The sequence below is a fragment of the Arvicanthis niloticus genome, chromosome 17 (assembly GCF_011762505.2).
Source record: "Arvicanthis niloticus isolate mArvNil1 chromosome 17, mArvNil1.pat.X, whole genome shotgun sequence".
Lineage (NCBI taxonomy): Eukaryota > Metazoa > Chordata > Mammalia > Rodentia > Muridae > Arvicanthis > Arvicanthis niloticus.
The window spans coordinates 44,742,297-44,768,163 of record NC_047674.1 but is presented as its reverse complement, the minus strand read 5'-3'; the positions used below and the strand labels follow the sequence as shown (position 1 = coordinate 44,768,163).

Genomic DNA, 25,867 nt, shown 5'->3' with positions numbered 1-25,867 from the left:
ACACCATATTAGCCAATGGCATCCCCTCCCCAACTCCCCCACCCTTCTGCAATGACCATGATGTCCTTCATTTTCTTTCTTGGACACCTATCTTTCTTGGATAAAGACTGCACATATCTTGGATATGACTGCACATATCTCCTTAGTTTCTCCTCAATATGACCTGCATGGTTATATACAGACACAAGATGATGCTAGGAACCCCAGAACCCTGACTTTTCTTTATAAGAAACTCTGTAAAAACACAGTAGCCACTATCAACACCGATATTGCTTACTACCTGGATTGTGTGGGCCTGACTCAGCACAATGTGTTACAGCAGGTCTATTTCAGTCTAAGAGAGTGCTCTGTCTCCATTTTAAAAAGCAACCAAAGGCCTCTGTCACTGCCAGTCACTGCCTGGATCACATGTCTTAGATGACGCAGAGCCTCCTTTGAAACCAGAACACACTGGCAATTGAAACCCAAAGATCTTGACTGTCCCAATGGACTTCTAGTTGGACAGTGAGTCCACTCACTGAATAATGTATGTTAAATAAGAACCAGGTTTTCTTCTTGATGGTTCATTACATGTGACCACACAGAACTTCTAGCCAGACAGAGCAGTATCTGCTACTGGTTGCCATTCCAACCCAGGTGTCTTTGCCTCAGGACAAGGTATAAATCTACACCTGCCTCTGCATTACCAAAAATCCTCCCTGCTGTTGTCATTAGTTGATGAACAAAGTCAGAAAATCGCTCATCAGGCCCTTGCCTGACTGTTGTTAAAGATGCACAAGGGTCTCCCTTTACCGGAAGTTTACGCCAAGCCTTCATGGCTGCATTTTTAATTTGAGCAAATAAACCTGGGTCATATTGCATCTGGTTATCACTAGAAGCAAATTGCCCTTCTCCTATTAAGGCATCAAAGGACCAACCATTGCCTGCCTGAATATTTCTCCTAGCTGTTTCTTTGCAATTCTCATGATACTCTGATTTCCAAATTAAATAGTCTCCACCAGTAAGAACTGCTCTCGCTAACGTATTCCAATCACTAGGAGTTAGCCACTCCTCTGCGGCAGAGTCTAAAATTGCAAGAGTAAAAGGAGCAATGGCACCATATTGTGATACTGCATTTTTTAATTCCTTAATAATTTGAAAATTAAAACCTGTGTGATGTCTCCAAGCAACTCCTTGATTGTCTCTAGTCTCGGATACAGGGAAAGCCTCAGCCTTTCCCTCCTCTGGCTGATCTGTGGCTAATCTTAAGCTAGGTGATAGGGACTGCCTTTGGATTCCTGGTTGAGGAATGCAAGGAGCCAGGGGATTTTCACAGTTTACCTCTTGAGACATCTTTCCTGTCTTTAATTTTTGTAGCTGATTAATTAAGTCCTGATACTCTTTTTCTAGCTCTATTTGTTGTTTAAGAACAGATATTTTTTCCTGTAACTCCCTTATGGGATCTATAACCACCATCTCCATTGGGGGAGCACTTGGAGGTGGAGGTGCATAGGAAGGGGGCATTTCAGCGTCATAAAATTTGACTTCCTCTTTCTCTTGGTCAGCACAATCTGGCTCTGACAAATTGTCATCAACCTTTGGTTGTATTTTGGATTCTAACTTACGCTTCCTTTTATTTTGAACAAAAAAGACAGCATTCAAGAACAAAAGCAGAAAATTAACACATGTGAGCAGCAAATAACAAAACCAAAACAGAGAGTTGAATTCAGGCTGACTAATTTCTTGTCCCATTTTCATTACCTTTCTTGAGCAAACCAAAACAGAGAGTTGGATTCAGGTTGACTAATTTCTTGTCCCATTTCCTTACCTTTCTCAACACGGTAGATTCCTGCGACAATCAACAGATCCTTCTTCCAGTAATGTCCCTCACTGGATCTCTTGTTCTCGATGCCCCACGTTGGGCACCAAAATAATGTTGAGGCTCAGGCTTGAGTCCCTGTTCGGGCGCCAAAATAATGTTGGGGTCCACACTAGCCCCATGTTAGGGCGGCCAAAATAAATGTTGCAGCCCAGGCAAAATGTTGAGGCCCGGGCCAACCTATGTTTGGGCGGCCACTGTATCCCGGCCCAAGCTGCTGCTCCAGTCTGCGGGTCGGGGTTCAGCAAGAGCGAGGGTGAGGGCAGACTCAAAGAATGGAGACCAGACAGGGTGTGATTCAGTCCCGTTTATTCTTCAGTCTCTCTTCCTCTAAGTGTCTCCTGTCTGATTCTCCCTCTATATTCTGATGTCTGGTTCTGTCTTCTATAGTCTGAATTCTGATCTGTTCTGTCTCTGCCTTTTATATGTCTCACTTCTAAGCCACGCCTCTAAGTTACACCTTTAATCATGCCCTTAGGTCTTGTCTCTAACTCTGATCTCTATACTTCTAAGACATACTCTTAAGTCACACACCTTCAATCTCACACACCTTTAATTTCACACACCTTTAATCTCAAGGTATGTAAACCAAGATTATCGGAGTGTTCTCAGCCGTTGTAGGCTATTGTAATCCAAATCTCATGTCAGGGTATATGGCTCAAGATGGCTGCAAAGCTGATAGCCGCTTTCTGTTAAAAGTTGGCCCCCAACAACACGGGAAATTATTGCAAGAAAAGTCGTGTGTGGGCTAAGATGGAGGAGGGGGAGATGTGCCTGTGGTGGAATTGCCATGCTGGGGACTTTGAAGTTTACTTGGGAGTCAGGTCTTCATTGTGCATGAGCTGTGTATTTTTTAAGACTGCATTTTTATGTGTATGGGTGCTTTGTCTGCATGTATACCTGTGCGCTGTGTGCATGCAGGGACTGCAGAGGCAAGAAGAGGGCATCAGATTCCAAGGAGCTGGAGTAACCATGTGGGTGCGAGGAACTGAACCCAGATCCTCTGAAAGAGCAGCCAGTGCTCTTAACAACTGAGCAATCTCTCCAGTTCCAGAGTCACGATGTTTGTGCACAGAACAGACCAGAGCAAAGACAGCCCTAAGTACCTTGTCAGCGTTTGCTAGTAATGATTCTACAAATACTTACCTCAGCGGTGGCTCTGAAGATCATAATAATCTGCACACCTGGGGGTTTGCTAGGGATATACAATGTAACATTAGTCATCCTAGTGGAGTCCTAAGGATTAACCGTACACACAAAAGCAAACACATCTCAGTGTTCTGTATCAGTGAACTCTCTTGCAAGGATACAAAGTTTGTGGGAGAGTATTTGTTCTTGTCTCTGACGATTACTATATAAGCAGAGGATATGGCACATTTGAGAGGTATGATTGTCTCTCTGCCAATCTGATCACCTGACCAAAGATGCCAAGCTTACTTTGATCAAAGGGAGATTGATTTGTCAATTTTTTTTTTTTTTTTTTTTTTTTTTTGCTTTTGAAACTGTTCGTGATGGTGTGAACTGTTTCTAAGAAGTCAGTTCAGAAGACAGTAGTACAATGCTTGCTTTTTCACAAGGCATTAACTGCATGCATCAGTGAGTGTCAGTGAATACTAGTGTTAACACCCTAACTTCATGGTACAAGAGAAGACATGAAGAACACTTGTTCCATTTATAATTTATTTTTAAAGTTTCAACAAAATCTCCAGTCCAGATTCTTAGATTTGATGGTCCTTCCTGACTGTACTTTGATTGGGAAGAGTTGATCATAGAGAGTCATGGACTCTTGAGTCCCAGTCTGACAGTGTATCATGCTGATGCCCAGGATTCTTCAGATATTTGAGAGCCACAGGCTTGCTGGCAAAAGACCAACAGGGCTTACATCAACCTGATTAAATTCTCTTCCAGCCAGGAAGAAAATTTTCCCAGCCTTCTGGATGTACCTTGCTGTGGCAGGGGATCTGTTTCCAGCTCTCAGTAAAGCAGAGATCTTTAAATCTAAGGATTTAGACTGGAGATTTTGTTGAAACTTTAAAAATAAGTTATAAATGGAACAAGTGTTCTTCACAGTCTTCTCTTGTACGATGGGGCATCAGGGCGTTAACACTAGCATTCACTGACACTCACTGATGCATGAAGTTAATGCCTTGTGGAAAAGCAAGCACGGTACTACTGTCTTCTGAACTGACTTCTTAGAAACAGTTCATCTCTTCCGAATCTAATGTTTGGACCCAGGTTCTGGAAAGATTGAGATAGCCAGTCTTTCCTGGCTAATCCTTGTCTCAGGTTAAACCTGTGAGCATTCCTCAAAGTACATGCCAAGTTTTACTCTCTAGCCCCTAGCATGTGATGGGAAAATAGAGAGCAGAGGTGGGGCCTAGAGAAAGGCCTTTGGGTTATTTTGGGTGTAGTCTTTCAGGGGATAATGGGACCTTAGTACATTTCTCTTCTGTTTTGTTTCTTGCTTTGAGGTATATATAGTTTTGCTTCACAGCATACTTGCATTATGGTATACCACTCCATTCCCAAAGAACAGAACAAACCCCTTAGTCTAAAAACTTCAAAACTGTGAGTCAAAATTTGATTCACTGAGGGAATTTGTTATAATAGGGTAAATCTGATCGACACAGTTTCTGCTTCTGGGCCTCCAAAATAGGCTTTTTAATAATCTATACCCTTATTATTACATTTTATGTTTATGGGTGTTTTGTCTGCATGTATGTTTATACACAGTATACATACAGTGTCTGCAAAGGCCGTAAAGGCTATTGGATCCCCTGGAACTGTAGTTACAGATGGTTGTGAACCACTACGTGGGTGCTGGGAATTGAACCTGGGTTCTTCGGAAGAACATCAGTCTTTAAGAATTCCCTTCCCTCTCGGTCCCATGCCCTCTGTCTGAGCTCTGTGTTCATTGGCTCATTTCTATGATATATGTTTTAGAGGGGCCAATAGCAAGGATGGTAACAAATGTGATACAGCTTCAGCTGTCTGTTCTTTGTGTTCCATTTAGGCCAGAGGAAAGACCAGCCTAGGCCAAAAGCCAAGCTAGAAAGACATCATGGCGGAGGGCATGAAAGGAGTGGGACAACTAACCTTCCCCCCACCCCGTGCCAGTTATGTACCTCTAAGCCTGAGAGCCCACTCCTTGGAAGCTGTTGCTTACTTTCGGCACTGAGTTTGCCCAGTCTTGCCTCCGGGAGTATACCTTTGCAGCATCCCTTTTTAGGCAGCTGCCTGCGCTTGCTCAGACAGGAGCCTTTCCACCCTGTCCCTCCGGGCTTTCTGACTTAACAAATTCCTCCGGCTTCCCCAGTGTGCATTTCAACTACTTTGTTAATGTGACCGAGGTCCTGAATGGGACGCAGGGTCCCCCCTCCCCTGACCCCCAGCTCATATTCACACATGATGTTCAAATGCTTTTGTGTGGACCTTGTTTGAATCCTGATATGATTTGACTTTACAATTCTTAGAGACAACTAAAGGAATTGGAGCGCTGAGTAGTAGTTAGAAAGAAAGGAGAATACATTTTTGGTGTGGCTTTGTGTGCGAGTCATTTACGTCTTAGGCTCAGGTAACGGATTAGATACTTTTCTTGTTTGCTGGGCACACAAGGCAGAAACAAAGTAAGGGGTGGAGAGAAGTTTCAACTCCTGGTTTAGCGGCTTCAGTTAGTCACGGTACAGAAGACGTGACAGCCACAGTGGCATAGTTTGTGGCAATGGGAGCTTGCTGTAGGGCTTGGTGACAGCTTGACGTGCAGCAATCAGAGAGCTCAGGTTAGAAGCAGGACCAGGTTGTAACTTTCCAGTGTCTGCTCCAGAGCTTGATTCTCACGACCTCCCCAGGCAGCGCCATCAGTTGGGGACCAAGTGGTCAAGTACAGGAACTGGCTGGGGACTTTTCACAGTCAAGCTCTAACGGCTATTAAAACAAAGTAGGGAGTCTATGATTTGCTTCATCTTAATCTAAGGGTGGTGGGGAGGGGGTGTGCTTTTGTTTTGTTGGTAGCTAGAAACTCCAAACTGCTTGGTGATATTTTGACAGTTTAATTTGTGCATTTGGGTGAGAAAGGGGAAGAAAACCCAACAAGAGAAACTGGTGTTTAAAATACAACTAAATATTTGGATGGTTCTCCAAAAGTAATTCTTGGATAGTAATATCTCAGAAGTATCTCAGAATCTTGCTTAGTAATATTTCAGAAGATGACATCTACCAGATATCTCAGAGAAACCTCTGGTGGGTCTCGAACCTGGGACAAATAGCTAACTAATGGAGATGCCTATTGAACATATCAAAGCAGACCTGGCCAGGATTGCTGAGTCTCTACCTGTTACATGGTATGGCTGGCATACCTCTTACCCTAAACTCCTCCAGCACAGGGGCTGGGCTGCCCTTCCCCCAGCTGCCCTTCACTATGTAGTGCAGACATGTTGTATTAAAACAAAGTAAGCCTTTTGTCTGTTCTTCGATCTCCTGGCTCTCTCTTCCCACACTCTTCCCTATCCTCACATGGCCCTGCTCCAAGTCATGTTCACTCTGGACTCTCCCAGTCCCAGCCTCTGGCTATGCTCTCCCCTTTATTTAATAATACGCCTCCTTCTCCACCATACCTAGGAGCAGTCATACTCTTCCTTTTTACTATTTAATATTTATTTATTTATTTATTTATTTATTTATTTATTTATTTATCTTAGTTACTGTTCATGACCCCGAATACAAGCATCAGGGATAAGGACAAAACTCAATAGCACAATATTTGCCTTGTATGTGCAAAGGCCTGGGCTCCATCCCCATCCCTGTAAGAAAAATAAAACAAGCATCTGAAAATTCGGAGCATCTTTAAATTCCTTCCCTTAGAAGATCTCCTTGTCTCCAGGAAGGTTGGCGACAATTCTTTTTTGTTTCTGTTTGTGTATTCCCTGCTTTATGGATTGCCCTAAAATGAACCAAATGGTCAAAACCAGAGCCAATCTAAAATTAAAAAGCCCCCATGACATACTCTTAGTATGTCAAGTCAAGTCAATAAGCAGTTGACCGACTATTTGCAATTTGAGCAAAGAACATCTTAAGGGACCTTCATTAGCATAATTTGTCTCATTTGTCAAACTCAAGTAATACATCTTAAATTATAGGATCTGAGGCACTGATAACAGCATAAAACACGTTTCTACACGTTACTTTGGGTCTACAGGCATGTGAGTTTTATAATAGATTTATAACCTAATGTAATTTACTTAAATGAAGTAGGCACTAAAAAAATAAAACTTAGCTGGGTGTGGTGGCATACACCATTAGTACCAACAGTCAGTGACAGAGGTAGGTGGATCTCTGTGAGTCTGAAGCCAGAGTGGCCTGTGCCAGGCAAACTAAGCCTACATAGCGTAGTGAGACCTTGTCTCATTGAAATACAATAAAATGAAATAACCTTCTTAAAATATATGTAGTAATTAATCCAAATGACTTTTGTTTGTATGACTTAATAAACCCTTGCTTAAAAACATCAGTTTTACAAAGAATTGATAAAATAAACACTTCACAATTGTTAGCATCTTTGGTTTGGTTTGCCCATCACACAGCTTGTGTGGGCTCTGACAGAGACATTAATGTAAACATCCCTTTGTTTCTATGATAGTTTTGATGGTTGCTTGATTTGTCTGAGCTAAAGTTCTGAGGGTGACTGCCAGGCTCCCCAAGGCCTTGTGTACTTACTCTGAGTTTATGTCTTTTCTGTTTTAGGCCTCTGGATTCTAAGATCTGGGAAGGCGTTCGTGGCTAAGCCTGGGAACATCTGTGTATGTTCCCAGCACATAGAAAAAAAGGTATGAAAATACATACTCACTATGACTCATTCTCCCTGGGCTAGCCCTATAGCTATATAGCTGGCCATGAAAGAAGTGTTGAAGCCTGCAAACATTATCTTCATGGCTATCTGGGCTCTACTTGCTTATCTGGTGTGTGAGTCACAGACCAAGAAGGCCTTGGTATTCCCTAGCTATATATGTTCATGTAGAAATGTTAAACTATTCCACAGAACATACTAAAAACCAAGGGCCCACCTCCTTTTAAAAATGAAGAAACTAAGGTCAAGATTTATCTGTGTGATAGCTTATATGAGACAGAACCAAGACTAGAACCAAGTTATACCAACACAGAATCAACTAAATCTTCACAACTATCTCTTTGGATGCTACAATTAATAGTCCTTTAAATCATAGATACTCTTTTAAATGAAGTAAAACCTGACTTTTAAAATGTGTATGAAGTTACCATCATAGTGAGGTGGAGGCAGGAGAAGATAGGTCAAGGTCAGTATTGGCTACATATTGAGTGTGTGGCCAGCCTGGTTTATAGGAGAGTCTTTCTCAAGCAAGCAGTTAAAATAAACCACTAAATATAAAGATGAACTAGAGTCACAAAGAAATCAGGAACCTGGTTCTGATATCAAGATAAGGTATTAAACATTAATGAACTAATAAGCTAACATAAAAAAAATGGACAAGAAAGGGGATACAAACAAGAAGTCAAAATGTTCTGCTTCTGTTTATGTTTGATGTAAACTGGTGAGATTACCATATAACTGCCTTTTTCATTTTCTAGTCAGTCATTTCAGCAAGCATTTTTCCCTCCTTGAAAGAGTGAGAACGATAGACATCTCACTCTCTGCCCTTTCCTTCTTTCAAAAAAACAAGAGTTTGATGCTAGCTATGGTGAACAGTCACAGTAAATTCTGATGAGGCGAAGCTGGTTCAGACCAGAGCCATTGCCAGTTCATTGCTACCACACATAACCTTTGTGGAAAGACAAGGAAAGAGCCTTGAATTGTACATGTTCTATCTTACCTCAATAAATATCTCGGCGAAGGTTTATGTGCCAAATGTAGTGAGTTGGACAATCACAGAAGATCCTGAACGTTATCAGGATGGGCTTTGGGAACATATATAGTATCTTACTTAGGGTTTTACTGCTGTGAACAGACACCATGACCAAGGCAACTCTTTTAAGGACAACAGCTAATCGGGCTGGCTTACAGCTTCAGAGGTTCAGTCCACTATCATCAAGGAGGGAGCATGGCAGTGTCCAGGTACCTGTGGGGCTGGAGGAGCTGAGTGTTCCATCTCTTGTTCCAAAGGCAGCTAGGAGAGTCTTAAAGCCCATACCCACAGTGACACACTTCCTCCAATAAGGCCACACCTCCAAATAGTGCCACTCCCTGAGCCAAGGATATTCAAACCACCACACACGGGCATCATCAGTATCAGAGTGACCAGTGGAGATGACAAAAGAGTGTGTTTGAGGTGGATCCAGATGAGAGTCCATTTTGAACCGGAAGCAGTTCATGGATGTAGCACAGTGACAGATGTTTCCTAAAACTTATTAGTAGTAATACTAGGGAGGCAGAAATAATAATTTCAGTGTTTCAGCCTTTAGAGGCTAGAATCCAGCCAAAGCCTTCGGTCAAGGAAAAGAGTGAGTGTCTTGACACCAAGATTGGGGAAGAGAAAAATTAAGATGGTTGAGTTTCTCTTTCTAGACATCTCAAGAATGAGTCCCACAAATGTATGGACTGCTCAAGTTGACACTGTTTCTTGTAGGCAGGTGCAAGATTCAGCATTTACCTGGAGATTTCTTGTTAGACTAATGCATCCAAAGTGCTTCTAAACTGTCCATGTAGTCATTTTCCTTGCTTAATAATAAAACACATAAAATGCTAGGGAGTTCCTCAATACATTGAATAGAACTACTCACGACCCAGAAAACTCACCACTAACAGTATATCCAAGATAAATGAAAATATACCCTCTCAAATACTTGTTTAAAATTGCTTATAGTGGCATCATTGAGATGCTGGAAATAAACCAAATATCTATCAGCCGGTGAATAGATGAAGAGGATGTCCTACAGCAATACGGTGGGGTTTGCTAGACGGATTAGCATGGAAAATCCATGTTGTACAAAAGAAATAAGGCATGAAGTTCTGCTACTGTATGATTCACTGGTGTGAAGATTCAACACCCTTTAAATCCCACCAAGCCTAAGTAGATTGGTGGTTGGCTACAACTGAAGGAGTGAGAGGCGAGTGGCTAACAGACAGAGCATATAGGTGGGTTTTGTTGTAGTTGTTGTCGTCATGATTGTCAAGGTGAAAAGAATGTTCTAGAACCAGGGGTCAATACTTGCAGAATTTTATGAATGTGTCAAACCACTGAAGAGGTTCGATTAGCGGGGTGATAGTTACAGCACATAATGTGTGTTAGTAAAGGTGTTCCTTTCAAAGTACTTTGAAAGATTGAACCAAAGAAGAAATGGACATTAGTAATGTACACAGGCTGGGGCTGTAGAGGGAATTGTACTGAGCAAGGAGATATTTTTGTTCAGGGTCTCAAGAAATGTAAAGATCTTCAAGGAGGAAATGAAAATAAAGTATTGTACTATAAAGAGACAAAGCAGAAATTAGAATCAGAGGGTCAAATGTAAAGAAGGATTAGAGGACAGAGAAAAGGAGAGACCATGGAGAAGGACAATTAATGTTAAAGGCCCTATGAAAAGTCATATGTATATATGTATATGTGTATATGTGTATATGTGTGTATGTGTGTGTATATGTGTATATATGATGTATATATGTATATATGATGTATATATGTATATATGTATGTATATGTATACATATATGTACATATATGTATATAATATATACATACATGCATGCATGCACGCACACACACATACACACACACACACACACACACACACACACACACACACACACATATATATATATAATTTTTAAAAAAAGATAACAGAAGGGCTGGAGAGATGGTTCAGCAGTTAAGAGCACTGATTGCTCTTCTAGATGTCCTGAGTTCAGTTCCAAGCAACCACATGGTGGCTCACAACCATCTGTAATGGAATCTGCTGCCCTCTTCTGGTATGTCTGAAAAAAGCAAGAGTTTACTCACATACATAAAATAAATAATTATTTAAACAAAATAGAAAGATAACAGAAAAACAATGTCTGGGTGTTTCTGAGACTCCCAGAAGGTTTAGTTAATATCAATGCAGCACCCTGATACTCAGAAGACTGTTTAGAGTTTTCTACTTCCCAAAACCCCCCTGAAAAGAAAAGTCTATCTTGCCATCTCCTTTTCCTCTCTGTAACTCACTTAGAAGGAGCAAAATTCCATCATGACCCTACTCTTCCTCATCTCTGCAGTTGCATGTTCCTGTGGAGTAGGTCAGTTCCTTGTTTTACAGCTTTGGGTTTGGTCAAGAGACTTAGCCAAGTGTCTCTTGACTTGCTATAGCTCTGATGTGGAGTGCTTAGGAGCTGCCAATGTTTGTGGAAGGAAAAGAATAGAGAGAGGCAAAAAGGAAGGACAGGCTGAGGTGTGTGGAGTTCCAGCCCCTTGTCTGAGCTTTAAAGATGTAATCATGGGGCTAAAGATTTCAAATCTCAGTAACCCATGACAGTGTTGTGTCCATTCCCATTGTGTCAGTGAAGAAACTGGCAGGCATTTTAAGCCCCTCGGGCAATTCTAATAAGAAGCAACCGGGATGAATAAATTCATTAGGTTGAAACACTTCTTATTTTATTATTATTATTTTATTCTAAATTTCAGAATAGTGATTTTTTTCATCAGACATCTTTTTCTCTACATTTGATTCACTGGATTTTCATGTGTAGAGATATGAAATTTGGGATTTGCAGCTGACCAGTTAATATGCTGTAAAATGACTCCGTTTCTGCTTTTACCTGGAAGACCAGCTTGCTCATAAAGGCATCCTCTTCCTCCCTCAGCCTCATTTGATCCGGCACCCTCCGTCCAGATCCCTCAAGTTACCAATCATGTCCCAGGTCTATCACCCGGCCAAGCCTGTCTCTCATAGCCTGCAAACCTTATACTTTATCTTGAGACATGAACATGGAATTTAATATCTAGATTTGTATATTATTTCAGCTTCTTTAAAGTGAACATAGATTGTATCTTGGAAAACATTATTTTCCAAGGAAAAATATAGTATAGAAAAGGAACCCTGAGCTTAGCTGTATTTTTGTGGTTGGTGTTGTAGTTAAAATTGCCACGAATCACTGAATCTGCTATTGGCTTCAGAGAACACCACAATTAAACTATCAAGATTAATTTGGAAAGCAAAAAATACCAGCAATCCCACCCTCCTGTTCACACTGTTTCTCTAGTCTAGGCTTGTCTTTGTGGGAGGGAGGAGAGGAATCCACACATAAAAAGAGAAACGATCAGAACTCTTGATCTGAGCCACCTGCCACAGAAGAGAGGCTGATGCATCTCGAGCTTGAATTCTGTCCATTTGTTGGCGTGCGCAGACCTGTCTTCCTCTTCTTTTTATCAGTTATTTAATTAGGTTTGGGAAGGTGTTAGGAAATCAGTCTGTGGGGATATACTTCATTGGCAGGGAGGAAAAGAGTGCACACAGTCTTGGGACAGAGGAGCAACTTGGCTTAGAGGCCAAATTCCAAGTCAGAGCTTTCTTAGCCTTGTGTTTATGCCCTGTAAACTCATTCTCTGAGACTCTCACTGTGTGTCTGTCTGTCCCTGTCTGTCCCTGTGTCTGTGTCTGTGTCTGTGTCTGTGCCTGTGCCTGTGTCTGTGTCTGTGTCTGTGTCTGTCTCTCTCTCTCTCTCTCTCTCTCTCTCTCTCTCTCTCTCTCTCTCTCTCAGGAGTATTTCAGTATGACTGAGAAACCCGTGCTCCATTACTTCAATGGAAGAGGGAGAATGGAGTCCATCCGGTGGCTCCTGGCAGCAGCTGGCGTCGAGGTGAGATTCCTGATAAAGTGGGTAGTTTATTATGTTATTTCCGGGTCATTCATTGAGCACTTACTTGGTTAAATATCATAGAAAACTTTAAACTCTTTCCAAAGCAAATGTAGCTTTTGACAAATAGTCTTTAAATGTTGGGCTGCCGGTGAGTTAGTTTTTGAAATAGGTGCTCAGATCCCGTGGGGACCAGCTATGGATATTAAGCACATTCAAAGATAGTGTAGATGGTGTGCTACAATAATTAATAAGAAAAAGAAAGGTAAGAAAGAGGGGATGGAAAGAAGAAAGGATAAGAAGGGGGAATCATTTTGCCTCATAGCTTCAGCTAATTCTTATCACCATAGCCAGGCTATCATTTAATCACATTTGCCTCTAGAGCATTAAGAGATAATACTTATTTTAGATATTGACCAGGATTCCATTTACAGGCATGAGAGTCATACCTATGGAGCAGGTCTCAAATACAACCAGACTGCAGTTAGTTACCCTGATAACATTCATGCCTCTCTCTCTCTCTCTCTCTCTCTCTCTCTCATTCGCTCGCTCTGGCTCCCGCTCTCCCTCTCCCTCTCCCTCTTCCTCTCCCTCTCCCTCTCCCTCTGCTTCAAAGAAGCAGGGAAATGGCTCCCAACCACTTAGAAGTTTCACAATCTAATTTTTCTTTACAGCCGAGTAAGAGTCAATTGTGTGTGTGCACCTCCTCTTTCTTATCCATTTATCTTAGGTATTAGGTTGGTTTGACTTCTTAGCTACTGTGAAGAGACCTGTTACTCCCTTCTTAATCTATGGCAAGAAACAAACACATGGATGCACATGGAAGTGTCTGTGTACTGGGATATAAATCCCTTTGTATTCATGCCCAGGACTAGTATAGCTGGGTCATATGGCTATTGGTTCTATTTCTAGGGTTTTGATTCCAAAGTGGCGGCTCTAGATTACACCCCACCAACAGTGAGTGAGAGATCTGTTTGAACACATTTATGGCAGCATTGGTTGTCCTTTGTGTTCCTGATGAGGGTCATCCAGACTGGGATGAGATAGACCCTTAAAGCAGTGTTAACTTGCGTTTCCCTTGTAACTAAGGATGCTGACCATTTTTTTAAAAAAATTGTTTATTAGTTATTTCTCTTTTATCTTTTCAGAACTGTCTACTCATTTCAATAGATTATCTTAAATTTTTAAAAATGTTTTGTTTTGTTTTTGTTTTGCTCTCATATACCCTAGACACTATTCCTTGGCCAGATGAATACCTAGAAAAGATGGCCTCCCATTCTGTGGGCTACCTCTTTAGTTGCTTATGAGATCCCATTTGTTGATTGAGGTCTTATATCTAAATGTCACTGAAGGCTTATTCAGAAAGCCCTATTTGTGCCTGTAAGTTAAAACATACTGTCATATTCCCAAAGGTGAATGGCTAGGGAGCTGTCTTTAAACTTATGGCAAGCCACAGAGTATATTATAAAAATACCATGTACTCTTGGAAACTGTTATACTCTGTCTCTGCCTTAATAGAAGAACCACAGTTCTTTTTATCCAAAAATGAAGATGTCTTTTAAAACTTTGTGTGTACATGTGCACATGTGCAGAACTGTATATACCATAGTGTCATGTGGATGTCTGAGAATAACTATTGGGAGTTGGTTCTTTCCTGATGTGTGGAATATGGGGATTGGATTCAATTCACCAAGTCTGCTCCCATGTGCCCAACTACTGAGCAATCTCACCAACATCCTCTTTCCTCTAGCACTTTCAGGGTATCAGGTCTTACACTGAGATCCAGAAGGAGAGGAGAGGCCTTTGAGGTTACGTTCTGGCAGTGAACATGGCTGTATTTGACGCATGCCCTGAACATATGAGTAAGGCTGAATTTAAAAATAATGGTACAAGGAACATATATCAAGGTGGTGGCATGCATTAATGCACGAGTTCATTAACTCAGATCAACAGTGACAAAGAGCATAAAGATGAAGAAACGTGAGATTTGGCAATGGAAGGAGAACACAAATTGGAGTTTTAAAAAGAAATGTCCAGCATGGCAAGGAAGGGAACACGGGTCAATTTAAAGCACTAGACAAACTTTGTAAACAAAGTTTACAAAGAAATGGACAAACTTAAAGGCAAACCTTCCACTATGCATGGGGATAACAGGAGCAGTATCTTTAAGAGTAAGAAATTACCTGCTAAAGGCTCTAGAGCAGGGCTTCTCAACTTTCTTAAGGCAACTAGTGACCCCTAACCATAAACTTATTTTGTTGCTTGTTCATAACTGTAATTTTGCTACTGTTATAAATTGTGATGTGAATCTCTGTTGTTTTCCCATGGTCTTAGACCACCATTGTGAAAGAGTCATTTGACCCCCAAAGCCGCTGTGACTCACAGATTGTAAAACACTGCTCTAGAGTATAGAAAGATGAACTCATTTGAAAGGGGGTCAATGGAAAAGAAGTTACCTCATTGGTTCTCTGATGAGAACCCGAAGCCCATGTTAGAAACACTTGAAACATATAATGTAAACATAATTCAAGACAGAATGATTGAGAAAATTAAATAGTCCTGAAGGTGGAGGAGCCTAACTGAACACAGAACACATCCAAAGGCCTTTTGGGGAGAAGATAAAATCCAGGACACCATGTCAATGTGAAGTTCAAAGAAAACATCTTTTTTAGCATAAGCACATTCCCTCAATAATTGTGATATATTAATAATCACTATTTATCTGGAACTTGGCTTGTTGTGGGATTTGCTTAAATCCATCATAACTCAAATGGATAACTTAAATCCATCAATGCAGTTGACAAAGGTGTGGATGCTTCAGTCCTTCTTAGAGAAGGAGCAAAATCCAGGAGGAAATATGGAGACAGTGCGGAGCAGAGACTAAAGAAAAGGCCATTCAGAGACTGCTCCACCTGGGGATTCATCCTATATACAGACACCAAACCCAGACATTATTGCAGACACCAAGAAGTTCATGCTGACAGAAGCCTGATACAGCTGTCTCCTGAGGGGCTCTGCCAGAGCCTGACAAATACAGATGTGGATGGTTGCAGTCAACCATTGGACTGAGCATGGGAACCCTAATAGAGGAGTTAGGGGAAGGAATGGAAGAGTTTAAGGGGTTTGAAATGCCACAGTAAGAACAGTAATATCAACCAACCAGACTTCTCCCCCAGAGCTCCCAGGAACTAAACCACCAACCAAGGAGTACATATGGAGGGACCCATAATTCCAGCCACATATGTAGCACAGATGGCCTTGTTGGTCATCTATGCGAGGAGAGGTCCTTGGTCCTGTGAAGACTCTATGCCCCAGTGTAGGGGGATTCAAGGGTGGCGAGTTGAGAGTCGGTGGGTGGGTTGAGGAACAACCTCATAGAAGCAAGGGGAGTGGGGATGAGATAGAGGGTTTCCAGGGTAGGGGACCAGGGAAGGGGATAACATTTGAAATGTAAACAAAGAAAATATCTTTAAAAAAAAAGAAAAGGTAATATAATTCCCAGAACCTGTAATCTGGTTGTTGGATTTCAGAGTTCAAGTCACACTTGTCTTTGGGAATCATAAATTAAGATGACCTCACACTTCAGTTTAACAGTCCAGGTACTCAGAAATGCCCAGCAAGGAGCCATGTCCTGGTATCCATAAACTCCTGGCCTAACAGGAGAGTAGGTGTTTGAATCCTACTCAGCTTTCCCATGCCATCAACAGCAGCAACAATGAACCTGCTAAAAGCAGCATAGTCTTATTTCTTTGTCTCTTTCTTTAGTTTGAGGAGAAACTTTTTGAAACCCGTGAAGAATTTGAGAAGTTAATCCAAGGTAAGAGAAAACCCTGTCCACACTCAGTGTTGCCTGAGACCAACCTGAGATGGTCATTTGTTACTGTGGAAGCCCCCTTCTGCTCCTCTCTCTAGTATTCCAAGAGAGCAGTGGAAGTCATGTGGACAGTACCTACCAGGACCCTAGTTCTGTGTAAGGAAGGTAACACCTGAATCTTGCAAATAGGAGGAGCCCACTCCTAACTTTCCCCCTAATTTGAGGTGATACTTTCCACAGATGCTTCATGGCACTTCATGTATGTATGTACTTCCGTGTGTGTGTGTGTGTGTGTGTGTGTGTGTGTATTTTGGAGAGAGAGAGAAAAAGTTTTATAATCTAGGCTACAGGAACTCATTGTACAATTAAACATGATCTTGAACCCCCATTCTTCCTACCTTCACCTGGATGTTGTAATTACACTTGTATGTCACCACACACAGCTAACATCTTTATACTGAATTCTCTCTGCTAAGGCAAGTTGTGTGGTTTGGCCTCCCTGTTAGATACTGAACGAGGATAGGATACTAGCCCAACACACCCAAGGTGACAGATTATAAATGGAAAAGTGTAGGGTAAGCCTTACTGTTGCTTTTATGAGAGGGTTGGAGGAGGGAGGAAGGCAGAAACAGGGACAGAGAGACAGACAGAAACGAGACAGAATTCTTTCTAATTAAAGGAACATAGCCATCCTGCATTCCTTATCTCCCTGTGATTTCTTGGTTGGTTTGCTTTGCTACAGAGCATCTTAGGAAAGTTGAAGAAATAAGTAAAGCCCAAAGTAAAGAACTGTCACCAGAGCAGAGCTTGCCTGTAGTGGTATATACAGAACAAATTTCAAGAGAGACTTTGAATTCAGAGTGAGGGTCATTAGTAGCAATGGCGAGAGACAGAAAGATCTAAGCAGTCTTGTAGAACTTCAGGAAGCAACCACGAGGGGTAGGCAAGAATCCCAACTGGACTCAGAATTACAATGGAGGGTGCTATCGCAGTTCAAAGGGTAAACGGTATCTGAATGAACAGCATACCTATATGGAAAGACAATAAGGAAATAGAAGGGGAAAGATGGTCAGAAGGAATGCTTTGTATCCACATGTATCCACATGTAACTACATGTATCCAAAATGTCCCAAAATATCCAAAACTATTGATTCAAAATGCCAAGTATCACACTGTATACTGTTTATAGTATATAACTGTATATGGTTTGTAGATAAATGCATACATATTTCTTGTTCATTTCTAAAATTGATAAATGAGCCATGTGGTCCTATTTTATAGAGCCTTTAGGATGAAAGGAAATATAGTTACTTCTCTGAAGGCTGATAAGTAACCTAGCTGACTTTTGTGTATTTCAAGGTGGAACCCTGATGTATGAGCAAGTGCCCATGGTGGAAATCGATGGAATGAATTTGGTGCAGACCAGAGCCATCTTAAGATATGTAGCTGCCAAGTATGGCTTGTATGGAAGGAACCCAGAAGAACAAGCCTGGTATAAAGACACTTTGGTATTTAGAGCAAGAGACAAAGCAAAACAAAAACCGGCCACAACCGGAACACCAACACTTGGCATCTTTAGAAGCCACATTCCCAGTATAGATCTTGATAGGTTGATACAAAGCCCACTTTCATTCTAGACAGGAAGACTCTGTTGTAACAAGTGCTAAAGAGAAAAACTATCATTGTAGACCCCATTTCACAACATTTACCTTCAGCAAGAATTCATTTGGGAGGTTACTATAGTTTTAGTTTATTTTTCTAGTTGCATTTTGGCTTTCATTACAAGAGGGAGTTAGCTTTTTTTCTCATGATGCCAGGTTTGCTTCTACCAGGTGGGAATGTTAAACAAGAATAAGTCACAAGAACTCTGAGTCATACATTTATTTCCGGGGAGGGGCTTACCTTACCTTGTAAACACAAGACTGAAAGTGATTATAGGAAAGTGCACATCAGGTCTGTCTTAGTTAGGGTTTTACTACTGTGAGCAGACACCATGACCAATGGAACTCTTATAAGGATAACATTTAATTGTGGCTGGCTTACAGGTTCAGAGGATCAGTCCATTATCAAGGTGAGAACATGGCAGCATCCAGGCAGGCATGGTCTTTATCTGAAGACTGTTAGGAGAAATCTGACTTCTAGACAGCTTGGACAAGGGTATTAAAGGCCATGTCCACATTGCCCCACCTACTCTATCCAAGGCCAGATCTCCAAATAGAGCCACTCTCTGGGCCAAGACTATAGAAACCATCACAAGGTATCTGCTTATATCAGCTGCCCCCTTCAGCCTCCAAGACAAAATCTCAATCTTTTGAGCATGATTGGTGGCCCTACCTCTAAACTCCAGGCTTGTCTCCTATCTGGAAGTTAAAGCAGCAGCTCTAAGCTGAAAATTCCTGTGTAGAATTTGATAAACACAGCTGGGGAACAAAATATCCCATGAATGATAGAGGAGGTGTATTTCAAATGGATCTGCCATGACATCATTTTATTTCAAAAACGCATGTCTGAATATCCAAAAAATTGATGCAAAGCCAATTTTTAGAGTGATCTTCCCTTAAGCATTCACTATAAATAACCCCACTTTAGTAGTCTTTGATAAATCTCTTCTTACTGTATATAAGGCAGAAGCAGCAAGAATTCACGACCATTTGCAGACACTAGGTACTATCTCAGGGTAAAGCTTCAGGACCTGTCGTTCAAAAAGATCAGAGATTCGTGTTAGATCAGGATAGAGACATATGTGAAATCTCAGGAGTTTCTTCACTGGGCTTTGGTGTCCATTTTTTCATTCTTTCTGACAGAGTTGTAGGTAGCAGAAAATGAGGACCTCGTAGAGCAAACTCTGTGCTCTGTAAAATGCCATTCTGAGTAGTTGAGTCCCTTGGGTCCTTGCAGAGAGGTTTTGGACTAGACTGAGGACCCTAGATACCTCTTCTCCCACATGGACCTGAGTTGTGCTGTAAACAGATAAATACCATAAACACCACAGTTATGCAATGCATTACTTTACTGTTACTTTAAGCCTCTGTGTGAGCATATTGCATTTTATTAATGGTGTGGTTGCATAACTTATACAAACATAAGTGTAACTACTCACAAACCGTGGTTCGATAACTCTTAATCTGCGAGGGCAGGGTTTTGTCTCTTAGCCCCGGATCCTCCACGCTAAGCCTTCTGAGGATTGTCACCTATTTCAGGTTGAGCTTTGCTAACATCCTCAAGGAACTGCTTGCTGGTATAAACGCTTGAGTGGAGTTCATAAGACAATATTCTCTGGGGACTGATAACCAGGCAGATGAGATTAAGGCACTATGTAAATAAAATGTGTCACTGGTCCATACAATGTTCTTCCCTGTCTTGAGTGATTCTTTTAAATGTCCATCCTTTCTCTAGGATTGATATGTACGTAGAGGGCTTAAGGGATCTGAGCGACATGATCATGTACTTTCCACTCTCTCTGCCGGAAGAGAAGGAGATGAACCTTGAATACATCCTCGAACGAGCCAAGACAAGATTCTTCCCTGTTTATGAGAAGGTGAGCAATGACCTTTGGCTGTTGTGTGGCTCACACCAGAGAGAGAGAGAGAGAGAGAGAGAGAGAGAGAGAGAGAGAGAGAGAGAGAGAGAGAGAGAATCTAACGAAACAGAGCAGAACCTCTTTGGTGGATGGAAGATGGCAAACGCTCTGTGAAAGCTTGACCATCTTCCCCCACTTGGATGAAACAAACCTGCTTGGCTTCCTTTCTCTGAGGTTTCCTCTTCCCTTCCTTATTTTCTCCATCTCTTCCTCTCTTTTTCTCTATTTTCCTTCCTTTCCCTCCTTCCTTCTTTTTCTTCCTTCCTTTCTTTTTTCCCTTTCTTCACTCCTTTTCCTTCTTACCTATCATACTCTCTTATTTCTTCTCTCTTACTTCCCTCCTTCCCTTCTCTTTCTGTCCTTCCTTCCTTCTTTCCTTCCTTCTTCTTCTCTTGTGTCTGTCTGTGTGTGTGTATGTGTGTGTGTGTGTGCACATGTGCCCATGTGTGTAGGAGTGAGCAGATGAGCACACCTGGGAATGCACACAGACAAGGACATCAGGTATCCTCCTCTGTCACTTTCTACTTAGTCCTTTGAGGCAGGGGGTCATCCCTGAACCTAGATGCCTTCCTTTCACAGTCATGCTGGAAGCCAGCAAGCCTCAGTGATATCCTTCTCTACCCATGTCAAAGTTGGACTTAAAGGTGTTGGTGTAGTGGGTTGTCCTGATACTGCTTGTATTCTAATGCTAATATTGGTTCCTCAAGACCAAGTTGCTGGCATAGACCCAAGTGACATTGTGTGACCTTGCTGTTAAGTGATTTCTGACTGCTAAATAAAGATGTCAATACAATAGCTGGGTAGAATAGACATATGGGTTTAGGATTCCTGAGGTTGGCATTGGAGGAGACCCACAAGGCATAGAATAAGGTGAGTGGAGGAGAAGCCACCATGGGTTAGGTGAGTCAAGAAAATGTGGCCCTGAGGCCTGGCCAATTGGAGTTAAGAGCAGCCAGATGAAACATAAGAAGAAATAACATGAAATTATTTGTAGGAAATTAGATTCTAATAAAATAGTAGGCAGATATCTGCTCAGCATTTGTGCTTCTTAAAGTTTATGGAGAATAATAAACACTGTGTTTCTTTTATTCAGAAACTAAATCATCAAGGTGGGGTAGAAACCCTGGATTGAGATTAATAATCTCTACAACAGATCCCAACTCCAGTCTTCAAGGGGACGCACTCTTAACTTTTGAGGCATCTTTCCAGCTCCTACTGAACTCTCCTGGATTATATTTTCTTCCTAAGGATTTTAAGTGTAACTCCAGTACTATTTGTGGTCCTGTGCCGTCAGTTACCTTATTTAAGTTTGAAGTCAAATAGTACCTTCTAAACCTGGGACCTGCCATCAGTGGGTAGCAGGATGAACAGTAGCTCTCAAATGCTCCAGGTATCACCAGAGCTTCAGGAAGCGTATAAGTTTAGTAGGACCCAGGTACATTCATTATCACAAGTACAGATGTCAGGGAAGGATAATGAAATATGACTCATACTTTGAATAAAAAGCCAGATGCATTTCCCAAACTTACCTGCAATACTGGTTTGTTATCTTAGAATTGAAAGATTAGTACATACATTTACACGTATTAGTCACGAGCATGTATTTGTTACTGTGCGCTTATCATGAATTGCAGGTGCCCTACCTTCTGAATCTATACTTTTCTCTTAATAATCTTTAGTAAGTTTTTAGTCTTTTTGGTTCAAAAGATATCAAAGTATAAATACTATATTCTGCACACTGTCTCTGCACAAATTTCTTTTAAAGGTATTCATCTCTAGTTAGCATCTAATTTAAGGTATTTTGTTTTCTAATTTTAAACATAGTATTGCCGGGCAGTGGTGGCACATGCCTTTCATCCCAGCACTTGGGAGGCAGAGGCAGGTGGATTTCTGAGTTTGAGGCCAGCCTGGTCTACAGAGTGAGTTCCAGGACAGCCAGGGCTATAAAGAGAAACCCTGTCTCAAAAGAAAAACAAAACAAAACAAAAAGTATCAATAGAATAGATGTTTAACACCAGTATTTTCCAAGCTCCTTTGTGTGTGTGTGTGTGTGTGTGTGTGTGTGTGTGTGTGTGTGTGTGGTCTTATGGCAGTGATGGGGATAAAGCCCAGGGCTTCACTCAGGCAATGCTATATCCTAGAACACTGCTATCTCAATTTCCCCCAGGCTACCATGAAGCACAGAGGCTCCTCCCATGGCTGAAAGTATTAACAGAATCAATATAATACTTCTAACAACATTAATAATAATGAGAGTCATCTCTACTGAGGGCAAAGGATAGGGCCATATGCACTATGCCAACTCATTAATTCCAAGAAATGGGTACTGATATCGTTCCACTTATAAATGAGAAACCATAACTTAGAAGAACCCGACCAATGGCGTATACCTGATGAATAATAGTCAACACTCGCCTGTACAGCTCTACAGATATTGCTCACACATCCAAGTCTGTAATAGAGAACAAATTTGGGGGCCAGAATATATAGAATTCTAGCCTATTCCATTTTTTTATTTTTGCATTCAATAATTTTAAATCAACATGACACATGATTTACAGCTGTGTTAGAAAATACTTATAGAAAAAATAGATTTGTGTCCCTCTGAGGACACTCTCTTTGTACACAGAGAGCCTTCTAAAGACGACACACCTAAGGTGCCCATAGATGGGGTGAGGACAATATCACTACAAGAAGAGTCCCCAGACTAGGATGCTGCCAAACTCACAGGGTGGGTGCAAGGATTTCCTGTGCGGACTGGATGGTTTAAACTAAGGAGAAAGAACAAGACAAGCACGATAGGACATAAGCTCATGATACTATCTGGAGGCAAAGAACAGATTAGCAACTAAGGTCTAACTTCTTAAAGATTTTCTTCTGAACATCAGTTTAATTTACATCCTGAGAGTGGCCCTCATGTTCTGCTTCCTCCATCGCAACCACCATGCAGGCCCTAAGAGACCACGGGCAAGATTTTCTTGTGGGCAATCGGCTGAGCTGGGCTGATGTACAGCTCCTTGAAGTCATCTTAATGGCTGAAGAATGTGAAGCCGGTGTTCTCTCCGGCTTCCCTCTGTTACAGGTAATGCATCTAACAGCTCCTGGGACTTCAGAGAGAATGAACGCATGTTTTTGATTTATTTCTTCACTCGGACGTACTTTATTATTTAGGAAGTCACTTTCATCTTTATGCCACAACCTGTGCTAGAGAATATATAAAGATGCCACTAGTAAACACATCTAGTTCAGAAAACAGGCACACAGGCAGGTACCTTCCATGTAATGTACTAAGTTAAAAATACGGGAAAACATCTAAGGGCCACCTGGACCATTCTCAGGAACCGGAAGGAAGCTTCTTGCTGGAATTGAATCTCCCTGCCTTTGCATGGGATGTGGCAGAAGCTTAATAAAGCTGTTTCCTAAACTGATGCAGCAGTGAGCACCTGAAGGTACAGCTTCCTAAGATGATGCAGCGGTGCATACCTGTAGTCGCTGTTTCCTAAGCTGATCCCGTGGTACATACCTGCAGTTGTAGCTCCGTAGACGCTGAGGCAGGAAGATCTTGGTTCAAAGCCAACCCAGACTATGTAGCAGGATCCCTTTCTCAAGAACAGAGTCTCTTTCTTCTCTGGGGGCAGGCACTTAAGACACCGTCACGGGGCATAGCCCTTATGTAACAACAACAGTGCCTACTTTTGAAGCTTATCATATACCTTCCATTGCACCAAGAACCACTCACTCACTCATTCATTAACTCATCCTCAAAGTAAACAGGTAGGACTCAGGGAGTTAGGAAACTTCTCCATTGTGAGTTGGTGCAAGGACTGGGACTCGAACTTTAATCTGATTTACACAGCCGAACTCTCAAACTTTATCTTTGAAAAACTTAAAATATTTGAGACTTGCTGGGCTTTAGAGATGGCTCTGTGGTTAAGAGTATGGATTGCTCTTCCAGAGGTCCTGAGTTCAATTCCCAGCAACCACATGGTGGCTCATAGCCATCTGTAATGGGATCTGATGATCTCTTCTGGTCTGTCAGAATCTGCTACATTGTACTCACATAAAATAAATGAATATTTAAAAGAATATTTGAGACTTGTTACAATTCTGAAGCCACATTTTTTTCCAGTTTATTTTACAGTATAAGCGTATTTAGAATTGCTATTTGGTTTGCTTCAGTTTTTTTCAGTGTTGCCTATTTTATATTTCTGGAAAAATTCCTGATCATATAGTGGTTATTGAGCTTATTTTAAGTAGTGTAATCCAGAAGCATTTAATACCTGAGAGATAGTTACAAAAACAAGAGAACTTAGACTATATAAGGTTATACAAAAGCTGTTCTTCACATAACAACATTAAAAACACTAAGAGAACAAGTTTAAGAAATAAGCCTAAGCAGCCTAAGAAAATGAGAACTCACCTTACTGTGGCCCTCACCGTGATGCTCTGATGTTTGCTTTTATAGCTCGTACATCAACAGCATCATGACTGGTACGGGCTTTTACACATTTAAGATGTTAGGATGCAATTCTTAAAATGAGATAAATTGGTTATAGCTTATAGTTACAGTTACTTCTGTTGTCAATAATATACAATCTATTACCACTTGGCAATAATATACAGTGTTAAGACCATTATCTTTCCTCTTTCTCACAGTGCAGAATCCAAATTTTATTATGTGTTTCTTTTAAAGTGTCTACACTTACACACACACACACACACACACACACACACACACACACACATATACTCCCACACTCAAACACACATATTCACATATGCATAGAAACATGCTCACACACGCACACTCATACACAACTCTCTCTCTTTCTCTCTCTCTGACACACACACACACACACACACACACACACACACACACACACGTATAGGTCCTGGAAGAGGTCAGGACAGGGGGTCACATCCCCCTGAGCAGGAGTTACAGGTGATTTTTGAGTCACCTGGTGATGGTAACTGAACTCAGGTCTTCTAGAAGAATGAGTAGCTATCTTAACCACTGAGCCATATCTCCAGCAAACACAAATTTCTACAAATTTTTCTCATTGTAACAACATGCTCTTTTCTGTTTATTTTGCTATGCTCTCTTTTAATGGACGGTGGCCTTTTACCTTGTAGGACTTCAAGGTGAGAATCAGTCAGATCCCTACAATTAACAGATTTCTCCAACCTGGGAGCCAGAGGAAGCCGCCGCTGGATGAGCAGTCCATTGGGACTGCAAAGGACATCTTCAAATTTGAACGAGGCATGTTTCTTAAAAACATGAGCACCATAGTAGCTGAGTATTAACAGTGACAGAGGCTGAAGTACTCAGTAAATGTATTGAGTAACTTCACACTGCCTTTCTATCAATGACCAGAGAAACATCCTGAAGTTAGGAATAAATGTTAGTAATGTAGTATGTTAGCGATGTTAGAATATTAGTAATGATAATATTATATGTGTAAAGAAATAAACTACTAGATACTTATCAATAAAGTAGAAGTGCCAATTCCTGTTTAAAATAAGACACGCTGCCAAATTCAGAAAACCCAAGGAGTCCTCTGCCTTCTGTATGGTCCTAAAATAAACTTGTATGTAGTAAGTGAAAGTCAAGGAGTTTTTATTACATTGAACGCATGTGTGTGTGTGTGTGTGTATGTATGTATTTATGTATGTATGTATGTATGTGATTGTGTTTGCTGTGGCACATGTGTGGAGGCCAGAGAACACCTCTCCTCATATCCTGTAGTTCTGGGGATTGAGCTCAGGTCATCAGATTTAGCAGCAAGCAACCTCACCTGCTGAACCATCTTGCTCACTATC

At 41.3% G+C, this 25,867-nt stretch overlaps 1 protein-coding gene across 6 annotated transcripts in view; it reads left to right on the top strand.

The window, feature by feature from the left end:
- The window catches only part of LOC117722423 (glutathione S-transferase-like), a 35,689-nt gene extending 10,037 nt beyond the window's left edge, over positions 1–25,652 (top strand). For 2 of the 6 annotated variants that reach the window (XM_076915216.1, XM_034521573.2), the window contains exons 2-8: positions 7,598–7,680; positions 12,558–12,656; positions 16,419–16,470; positions 17,827–17,959; positions 19,864–20,005; positions 22,998–23,129; positions 25,181–25,652. In XM_076915216.1, the coding sequence (XP_076771331.1) occupies positions 12,570–12,656; positions 16,419–16,470; positions 17,827–17,959; positions 19,864–20,005; positions 22,998–23,129; positions 25,181–25,351 (717 nt within the window). In that variant the 5' untranslated portion in view covers positions 7,598–7,680; positions 12,558–12,569 and the 3' untranslated portion in view covers positions 25,352–25,652. Of the gene's footprint in view, positions 1–7,597; positions 7,681–8,825; positions 8,943–10,658; positions 10,791–12,557; positions 12,657–16,418; positions 16,471–17,826; positions 17,960–19,863; positions 20,006–22,997; positions 23,130–25,180 lie in introns of those variants that run through there. The other 4 variants (XM_076915217.1, XM_076915213.1, XM_076915214.1 and 1 more) reach the window with 4 other exon arrangements.
- The last annotated feature ends 215 nt before the right edge of the window (positions 25,653–25,867 follow it).